General features: G+C 41.6%; 1 protein-coding gene across 2 annotated transcripts; it reads left to right on the forward strand.

Moving 5' to 3' along the window:
• The first annotated feature begins 2,110 nt into the window (after nt 1-2,110).
• Nucleotides 2,111-9,121, forward strand: LOC146709941 (kelch-like protein 10). Of its 2 annotated transcripts, none has more exons than XM_085457178.1 (5): nt 2,111-2,387; nt 5,911-6,400; nt 6,859-7,470; nt 7,970-8,119; nt 8,700-9,121. In XM_085457178.1, exons 1-5 carry the CDS (start codon nt 2,182-2,184, stop codon nt 9,051-9,053), a joined length of 1,812 nt encoding a protein of 603 aa, XP_085313304.1. In that variant the 5' UTR covers nt 2,111-2,181; the 3' UTR covers nt 9,054-9,121. The 2 variants fall into 2 exon arrangements, with proteins under 2 accessions (XP_085313304.1, XP_085313305.1); XM_085457179.1 differs by lacking the exon at nt 2,111-2,387 and adding an exon at nt 2,397-2,453.
• Nucleotides 9,122-10,297: the final 1,176 nt, after the last annotated feature.

Consider the following 10,297-nt stretch of genomic DNA (forward strand, 5'->3'; position numbering starts at 1 on the left):
CCCCTCCAGAGAGGAGTTAAACAGTCTGATGGCGTGTGGGACAAAGGAGTTTTTAAGTCTATTAGTCTGTCCGGGAGTATCGTATTGAAAGCAGAGCTAAAGTCAACAAAGAGCAGCCTGGCGTAACGGCCCTGCACTTCCAGGTGAGAGATGGTGGTGTGGAGCGTTGTAGCAATGGCATCTTCAGTTGATCTGGGTCGAGGTTGGGTGGCAAGCAGGACATGATGTGACGTCGGACCAGTTTCTCAAAGCACTTCATTATAACAGGTGTTAGAGCAACTGGTCGGTAGTCGTTGAGGCTGCTAATGTTAGTACGCTTTGGCAGTGGGACAATTGTGGCTGACTTTAGGCACGGCGGGATGCAGGACTGGGACAGTGAAGTGTTGAAGATCTTAGTGAAGACCCCAGCCAGCTGGTCTGCACACTCTTTAAGGACCCTTGCGGTTACCCCATCTGGTCCGGCGGCCTTCCTGGGGTTCACTGCCCTCAGTGTGCGCCTCACCTCATATTCCTGCACTATGAGGCTTGGGCTGCTGCTGCCTCTGGTCCCTTCACCTCAAAGCGTGCGAAGAAGTGGTTCAGCTCCTCCGCAAGCGCAGCGTTACCCTCAGTCAACGTGGTATTGCAAGGTTTGTAGTTGGTTAAGTGCTGAACTCCCTGCCATATCTGTCGTGAGTTGTTGGTGTTGAAGTGGTCTTCGATCCTTCTCTTGTACGCTGCCTTGGCTTCTCTGATTGCCTCTTTTCAACTCAGATCTGGCTGCACTGTACTGCATACCATCACCGGATCTAAAAGCAGCGTCACATTGCTTCAGCAGGACCTGGACCTCTTTAGTCATCCAGGATTTCTGGTTGGAATACACCCAGAGACGTTTGTCCACAGTGACACTGTTGACACAGAAGTTAATATATGAGAGCACTGATGTTGTGTGCTCTTCAAGGTCCTGATGTTCGAACACGCTCCAGTCCGTGTTTTCAAAACAGTCCTGCATCTGATGTGATGCACCTTCTGGCCAGGTTTTCACAGTTTTTGTGACTGGGGGGGCTCTTCTCCTAACAGGAGTGCATGCAGGGATCAGCAGCATGGACATGTGGTCTGACAAACCTAGATCTGGTAGAGGGGTTGCTCTTTAACCTTTTTGGATGTTGCTGCAGGCTTTATCCAATGTGTTTTTCCCCCTCGTTGCACATTTAATATGCTGTTCAAATCTGGGGAATACTGACCTTAAATCAGCATGGTTGAAGTCCCCAGCTATAAAGTGCACTGCGTTTGGATGGGAATTCTGCTGATTGCTTATTGTCTTGTGCAGCTCCTCCATGGCCGAGTTAGCATTAGCATCGGGTGGTACATACACGGCCGTTACCATGACAACAGTAAACTCGCGAGGTATGTAGACGGGTCTGCACTTCACAGTCAAATATTCCAAATCCGGGGAACAATGGCTGTCTGCCTGTGTATATCTGTACACTCCTGTTATGTCCTAGCTGAGACACCACAGGCAAGAGGATGGACGGCAGAGAAGACAAGGAAGTCCAGAAAAGAAAAACAAATAAATAAAAAAGAGAAAAGTGGTACCCTGCTGTGTATGTTCTTACTTGGACTCTCAATATGTATCTTGTATTGTATGAGACAGCTTCATCTTGTGGCCAAACGAAGTAACAGCACTAGTCTAACACTTAAAATAGATAATTTTTCTTTTACATTTCTGTTAGTTAGGTCAGTATTTGTGAGTGAAAAGATTTTCAAAGTTCAGAATAGGTATTACTTTTAAAGATTGGCTGTGTGACAGGCAAAAAGTGTCAAATGTAGGAGACTGCAGACAGGATTAAACTAGCAACACAGACACCTCAGTATCAGTAAAAATTCACTAGAACAAAATGTTTTTTCTGAAGTTTTTTTCCCCTTACTTCCCTTAAAAATGTTTTCCTGTTTACTTTAAATGGAATGTAGTTTAGTTTGAAAAGTACACTGTTTTGTTTCAGTTAGTCCTCATCATTCTTCTAGGTTTTTTTTAATTATTATTTTTTAAATGGATGTAAATTAGTTAGTGATGTAACACATTTTGATGATTTTCTGTGATCTCATATTGTAACATTCTAAAACTCACAGGCTCACACTTCCAACTGAAAAAAAAACTCTTCATAGATTTACTTTACTAAGCTGACCTGGTTACCAATAGACATGTCGAAGAAGACAGAACAGGGAAAAACTTGCACAGACTTAAATTTTCACAGAAGAGAAATGGAGAAAAAGATGAGCGACTCGGTATGCACAGCCCTGAACAAATTCCATCTGGATGGAAAACTGTGTGATGTGGTGCTCGTAGTGGACAATGTTATGTTTGACGCCCACAAGATCATCCTCAGTAGCTGCAGCTCATACTTTTGGTGAGTAGGTTATCTCAGCAGGAACAAAGTATCAGCAAGAAACTCCGTGAGTAACCAAATTCAAAGGTACATAATGTCTCTGATTGTGAAAACTAATACAAAATACAGTTTAAGTCATAATTTTCAAGTCCTTCTTTCTATTTAGAAGAGGGGTCTCAAACTTAAATGAGCTGTGGGCACTGTCACCTCCCTGGATGGCTGCTTCCGTAGTGCAAAAAGTAGTGCAAAAAAACAAACAAGAAAAAACCCACAAATATTTCCAAAAATGTAGTGTTTTGTTTGTTTTTTTAAATTTGAAATATTGTGTAACAAAAAAAAAAACCACCTAAAAACGTGAACTGAAATGTTTTTCTCTCACTCTTAATTAACTAAAGTCTTTCATTAAACTACCAAATAAACAAATTGGTACTCTCTTTCTGGCCAGACATGTGGCAGGACTTCTGCAATAGTTTTGTTCGTGTTTAACAAAATAAAAATGCAGACATAAGCATTCACATTAGCTTTTAACTGCTAGTGAAGATTGTTTTCTTTACAAAAACTCTCTCACTGAACTAACACAGCCAATCCCTCAACATGTATCTATTCTCTGCTCATATTGCCTTCATATTAAATAATGATTTGCTTTTTAAAGAACTTATTTTAACATTGCACTCAACAACAAACAAATCCTCCCTAACAAAAAAAGTAACTTCAAGGGCCAAACTGCATTATATTTCTTCACATCAATATACGAACCACAAGTAGGGGTGACGTAGGCCGCAAGTGGCCCGCAGGCCACGAGGTTGAGACCCCTGATTTAGAAATTTGTTTTGGTCAGCCTTTCTTGGTTGTTTGACCTTCACTATACCGACTGTGGTATGTGTGACAACATAAGTTCCTCAAGGCTTACGATTAATGGGAGTATTTGTTGTGGTATTACAACATGTGGTATGGGAAAGAATCCTGGTCCAACAGATTACACAGTATGGCATGTTGAAACTTGAAGTCAGCACTGCAAAAAGTCTACCTTAAAACCATGATGGAGACAACTTTTGTCTTGCAGCAAAACTTCTACAAAAATTTGCATGATCATAGAAGTGTTAAATGTCCTTGTAATATCTTTTTAACCAAATTAAATTTCCATTTTATCAAGAAAAAAGTATTTATTCAAAGCATATATATATATATATATATATACACTCAACAAAAATATAAATGCAACACCTTTGTTACTGCTCCCATTCCCCATGGGATGGACGTAGAGACCTAAAATTCATTCCAGATACACAATATAACCATCCCTCCCAAACAGTGGTCACAAATCAGTCCAAATGTGTGGTAGTGGGCACATCTGCCATATTGAGATAATCCATCCCACCTCACAGGTGTGCCACATCAGGATGCTGATCTGACATCATGAGTAGTGCACAGGTGTACCTCAGACTGCCCACAACAAAAGGCCACCCTGGAATGTGCAGTTTTGTCTCACAGCAAAATGCCACAGATGCCACAAGCAATGAGGGAGCGTGCAATTGGCATGCTGACAGCAGGAATGTCAACCAGATCTGTCGCCCGTGCATTGAATGTTCATTTCTCAACCATAAGCCGTCTCCACAGGCGTTTCAGAGAATATGGCAGCACATCCAACCGGCCTCACAACCGCAGACCTCGTGTAACCACACCAGCCCAGGACCTCCACATCCAGCAGGTTCACCTCCAAGATCGTCTGAGACCAGCCACCCAGACAGCTGCTGGAACAATTGGTTTGCACAACCAAACAATTTCTGCACAAACTGTCAGAAACCGTCTCAGGGACGCTCAACTGCATGCCCGTCGTCCTCATCGGGGTCTTGACCTGACTCCAGCTCGTCACCGTAACAGACTTGTGTGGGCAAATGCTCACATTCGATGGCGTCTGGCACGTTGGAGAGGTGTGCGCTTCACGGATGAATCATGGTTCACATTGTTCAGGGCAGATGGCAGCTGAGAATGTCCCAGTTCTTGCATGGCCAGCATACTCACCGGACATGTCACCCATTGAGCATGTTCGGGATGTGCTTGACCGGCGTATACCACAGCGTGTACCAGTTCCCACGAATATCCAACAACCTCGCACAGCCATTGAAGTGGAGTGGACCAACATTCCACAGGCCACAATTGACAATCTGATAGACTCCATGCGACGATGTGTTGCACTGCATGAGGCAAATGGTGGTCACACCAGATACTGACCGGTTCTGGGTCCCCAGACCCCCAATAGCGCAAAAAACTGCACATTCCAGGGTGGCCTTTTGTTGTGGGCAGTCTGAGGTACACCTGTGCACTACTCATGATGTCAGATCAGCATCCTGATGTGGCACACCTGTGAGGTGGGATGGATTATCTCAATATAGCAGATGTGCCCACTACCACACATTTGGACTGATTTGTGACCACTGTTTGGGAGGGATGGTTATATTGTGTATCTGGAATGAATTTTAGGTCTCTACGTCCATCCCATGGGGAATGGGAGCAGTAACAAAGGTGTTGCGTTTATATTTTTGTTGAGTGTATATATATATATTTTTTTTTTGAATATGTATCAAGGAGCACCTGAAATTTTACTCATGCAAAGCCAAAGGGCACTTTTTCCTGTTTATTTGCTTTTAACCCCCAAAACAAACTAAAACCAAACAAACTCGGTTTTTCATTTGTGAATATCTAGGGGTCCTTTGAGATTAAAAACCCCCCCAAAAAACAAAACAAAAAAACCCCACAGTCACATATACGTGTAAAAAGTCTTTTGTGCAGCCACCTTTTTTATTTGTGCACCACTTTGATGTAACCACACCTACAAGAAGAACCACCCTGGAAGTGGCGACACACTCACTGGAGGTTAATTGTGTGCAGATGCATCAGAGTGCAATACCCTAATAGTTTCCAGGATTGGTACATTTTTAACTGTCAGGACCTGTCGTGACCTTTTGCACCTTCTCCTGTTGGTAGGGTTGCAAATCTGTGTATCATTGAAGAACCAGCTAGAAATGGAGTTTGGTCAGAACAATAAATGACCATTAATATATCTGTGGGCACTTGAATTCCATCACATTTCTAAATCTGCTTTTACTCTGACTACAGGATATCTTCACATATTTAAGTAAGTGATAATTCCACTGAGTAAAGAAGAGAAACAAAAGTTTTTGTGTTCAGATATACTTAAGGTACCTAATGTGAAGGTTCTCATATTGCACAAACATAAACATTTTATTATTACACTGAATTTGTCCCTTGGATGAGTGATGAAATATTTCTCCCACTGAAAACGTTACGTCCAGATGAACAGAATCAACTTTTTTGGGATTTTCTTACTTGGATGATGCATGCATCAAGACATTATATTAGATTGCAGTTACTAATTCATTAATGTGTACATTAATATTTCAGCTGGAGAAAATGTTTTTTACTTAAATGTAAGCTTTATTTTTAATACTAAAGCATAATCTAGTACTAAACTAATTTTATAAAATATACTTCCTGAAAACCTGATGTCCTCTAAATCCCACAGCACTCTCTTCACTGGAGCCTGGGCCACTCCGGAGAAGTGGATGTACACCATCCCCGGCGTGTCATCTGAGATGATGGCCGTCATCATCAATTACGCCTACACCAAATCTGTTCCTCTGACAGAGGATAACGTGGTGCCCATTTTAGCAGCTGCAGACCAGTTCTTGGTCCCGGGGATAATTCAGGCCTGCTGCTTCTTTCTGGAGGAACAGCTGTCTCCGGAGAACTGCATTGGCATCTGGAAGTTGGTGAACTTCTACTACTGCCCTGAACTGAGGAAAAAGGCCTTCTTCTACATCCTGCATCACTTTGAAGAAATCATCGGGACCACAGAGGAGCTGCTTGATTTCTCTGAGCAGCAGCTAGCCGCTGTACTTGAGAGCGATCACCTCAACGTGAAATGTGAAAACAGAGCATTTGAAGTCATCCTCTTGTGGATTGACCATATGCCTGACCAAAGACAAGGAAGTATCTCTGTGCTGCTGCCCAAGGTAACTTAACCACAAATCAACTGTAGCTGTAGTCAGCTTAATAAAACATGTAGTCCAGGCACCATAACTGGCCTGGTGACTTCATGTAATACCAGATAGTACCACATGATCGTAAAGTAAGTCAGCATAAAATGGGGTTACAGTTAAAAAGAAATGTCAAATGTTATAACAGCAGAATATTATATCTGAAAACATATCAACACATATGTTAAATTGCTCCCCACTAGTGGTTTAATTTGAATTACAATCTGTTTAGTCAGCAATTGGATCATTTTGTGTGAAAATCAGTGTGATTCCACAACGCACTTGTATTTTTTTTTACACTTAAAGGAAATTTTTTTTTAGAGGAGTGACTTTTTTTCATTGAGGTCATTATGAGATCACATTAGGCTACATGTGACTTAGTTAAAAATTAGCCTGACACCTTTGCCTTAACCCCTCATTCTTTATTTATCCAGGTACGTCTCACCTTGATGACCTCTGAATACTTCCAAAACAGCGTCATGAACAATGCCATGATAAAGAACAATGCTAAATGCATGTCCATCATCAATGAAGTAGTGGAGGTGTTTCAAGCTCGTGGTCTCAACAGACGTCCACAATTCATTTACAGTAGCTTGCTGAGCCGGCCACGTCTGCCTTCTTCCATCTTATTGGTCACTGGAGGCAAAAATCGCTCCACTGCACGATGCAGCTATGAGGCATATGATTACCGAACCAACAGCTGGGCCACTGTGGCCTGTGACATTCATCGTGCTCACCACGGAGCCGTTACGCTGGACGGCTTTGTCTACTTAATTGGTGGCTGCAACCGTGAAACTAACTTGAAAACTGTGCAAAGACTTGATCTCAGCAGCTCTACATGGCAACTTGTGACACCCATGTACAATGCCCGGTGCTATGTCAGCGTTGTTGTGCTGAATGGATGCATTTACGCCATGGGAGGCTTCAACGGACAAATTTCCCTGAGCAGTGTTGAGTGCTACAAGCCTGAGACTGACCAGTGGACCTTCGTGGCAAGAATGAATGCAAAGCGAGCTGCAGCCAGTGCCGCAGTTCTGCATGGAAAGGTAGGTGCAAGGAGACATGACTGAAAGCAGTGACCAAACTATGTTGTTTTCACTTCATTGTTCAGTCTAACAACATGTTTCTTTAAGCCAGACTATAGGAACAATTTAATGACTTTTCAGGCTCAGTGAATGGTGTAATATCATCCCAGAAGCAACCACTCCCATCAGAATAGAGATTTTTCTTTCATTTAGAGCACCATTCTATTGATTTGACACTTCTCTCCAAGGTGGACCCAAACAAAGCCACTATTAAAGAGATAACATACGCCCTTAAACTGTTTTCCAATTATTTTTCCTTGAATTTGTAACCTCTCTCTGTATGTCCTGTAAAAATGCAGTAATTGTTGATATTCCATTTCGTTTTCCGCTATTAGATAATATATCTTTATTCCTGAACCTGCCTACCAAACTCTGACTAGCTCTTCATGGATAATTAGCTACTTTCCCTTTCAGATGCTTCCTTTTACCGCAGGTTAATTTCTCTTAATCCTTTCTACAGGTTTATATCTGTGGGGGTTTCTATCAAACTTATAGCCTCCCTACAGCTGAATGCTACAATCCAGACACCAACGTGTGGACCACAATTGCTCCCATGATGTGCAGCCGAAGAGGCCTAGGAGTTATTGCTTACAAAAACCAGATATATGCAGTAAGTGTACCACAGTAATTTTATTGTACTCTAGAGTAACTTTGCAAGATTCACAGTTTAAAATAATTGTTATTTCTCTTAAACTGAGCCTCGGCACAGCTCCCAGTGCATTGCTTAGTAGTTAATGTAGATTGCATACATAAAATCATGAACTGTGCATAGCCAAACACTTACACAAGCTGAAAGAAACATACCACCATGAATCCGACTTTAGCATTATAGGGCATAGATTGCATGACATAAATCATCCACAGTCCCCCCACGGTAGTTGTCAAATCTAAAAACTATCCTGGTGCTTTGTTGTCTGTTGCATGTCTTCTTCTTCCTTTACTTCATGTTCCTTTCTCAGGAGCTTCATTTAGACTCTGGTCACTGGGGTTATGTCATTTAAAGTGCTGAAGGTTAGAACGTGAATACAGAGAAGTCATTCAGACTTACTAACAAATTTTTCCTAGTGGCCACTAGCAGCATTGCAGTGAGGAAAAAAATGTCCGAAAGAGTTGTATTTCATAGTTTTTTTTTATTCAGTGGTACTTCTTTCTTCTGAAACTATGAACTCATGCCACTCTCCCACTCCCAGGTTGGTGGCACCATTAATGGGTACACCCCACTGCGTATTGTTGAGGCCTACAACACTATCACCAACAGATGGCGCGTCCTGCCATTTATGCATCACCCTCGCAGCCACTTTGGAATTGAAGTTGTGAATGACCAGCTCTTTGTGGTCGGAGGATATAATGGCTATCACCCTACGTGTTCTGTGGAGCGCTACGATGGGGAGGCTGGTTGGTGGTACAGGACCTCGGACTTTGCGGAGTCCCGCAGTGGCCTGAGCTGCTGCGTGCTACATGGATTCTACAGCTTGGCGGAGAATTTGTTCCCTCGTGGTCCCCTAATGCTGCCTAATGTGGATGAGGAAGGTGGAACCTTCTGACTTCAGCTTGCCTGTTATCATAGTAGCATTTTAATTAATTAATAATAAAAGTTTTTTTTTCATTATTATTACTTTATCTCTATATTTTTATGTTTTATGTGTATTGTATTATAGTATGATTTTGGTCAGATTTATATTAATATCATGGATAAGTATACATACATACAGTATATATATAAGGAGAAAGTGGGATAGTGAGGGAGCTGAAGAAAGTAGGCAGGACTACTGGGAGGCTGGTTATACAGCAAAAAGAGAAATAGCAAATGCACCTCTACCTCTAAAGCAGGGGTCTCAAACTTAAATGAGCTGTGGGCCAATGCTGGCACTGTCATCTCATTGGAGGGCCACTTTAGTACAAAAGAAACAAACAAGAAAATACCCACAAATATTTCCAAAAATGTAGTGTTTTGTTTGTTTGTTTTATATTTCAAATATTGTATAACAAGACAAAAATACAAACATGAGCAAAAAATTTTTTTCCTCACTCTTAACTAACTGAAGCCTTTCATTGAACTACCAAATAAACAAATTGCTACTCTCTTTCCTCTTTGCTATAATTTTGTTTGCATATAACAAAATAAAAATGCAGACATAAGTGTACACATTAGTTTTTGGCTACTAGTTAAAATTGTTTAACTCTCTCACTGAACTAACACAGCCAATCCCTCAACATGTTTGTACTCTCTGCTCATATTGCCTTTATATTAAATAATTATTTGCTTTCTAAATAACTTATTTTAACATGCCAATCAAAACACTAAAACAAATCCTCCCTAACAAAAAAGTTACTTCAAGGGCCAAACTGCATTATATTTCTTCACTTCAATATATGGGCTGCAAATAGAGGTGACGTGGGACACAAGTGGTGACACCCCTGCTCTAAAGGTTTATAGTAAGTGAAATCTGAGGCTGGACACTGAGGAAGGAGAAATAACTTGTATTGATTGGCTAGGAAGTGAAATCAAGCTGGAAAGGATTAATCAAGAATAGAATGGAAATGTACTACAAGTGAAGAGAATGTGTTGAGAGGATGGAAGGAGTACTCTGAGGACCTGATAAATGAAGAAAACGAGAGGGAGGAGAGGACGTGTTGGCTGAAAGTTAGTGGATCGGGAATTGCAGAGGATTAGTGAGGAGGTGAGGAGCTATGAAGAGAATGAAGAGTGCAAAGATTGGTCCAGATGACTGCTGAGGTAGCGTGATGTCTAGCTCTGAGGCCACTGATGTTTGCAATGGTGATCACA

Source organism: Copadichromis virginalis, linkage group LG5, assembly GCF_057382275.1.
Source record: "Copadichromis virginalis isolate Kocher_CV1m ecotype Utaka linkage group LG5, C_Virginalis_male_GT1.1, whole genome shotgun sequence".
Classification (NCBI taxonomy): domain Eukaryota; kingdom Metazoa; phylum Chordata; class Actinopteri; order Cichliformes; family Cichlidae; genus Copadichromis; species Copadichromis virginalis.

Coding starts and splice junctions, on each gene's coding strand:
- LOC146709941 (XM_085457178.1), top strand. CDS start 2,182: ATGTCGAAGAAGACAGAACAGGGAAAAACTTGCACAGACTTAAATTTT. Junction 2,388..5,910: donor AGCTGCAGCTCATACTTTTG/GTGAGTAGGTTA, acceptor TAAATCCCACAG/CACTCTCTTCACTGGAGCCT. Junction 7,471..7,969: donor CCGCAGTTCTGCATGGAAAG/GTAGGTGCAAGG, acceptor TCCTTTCTACAG/GTTTATATCTGTGGGGGTTT.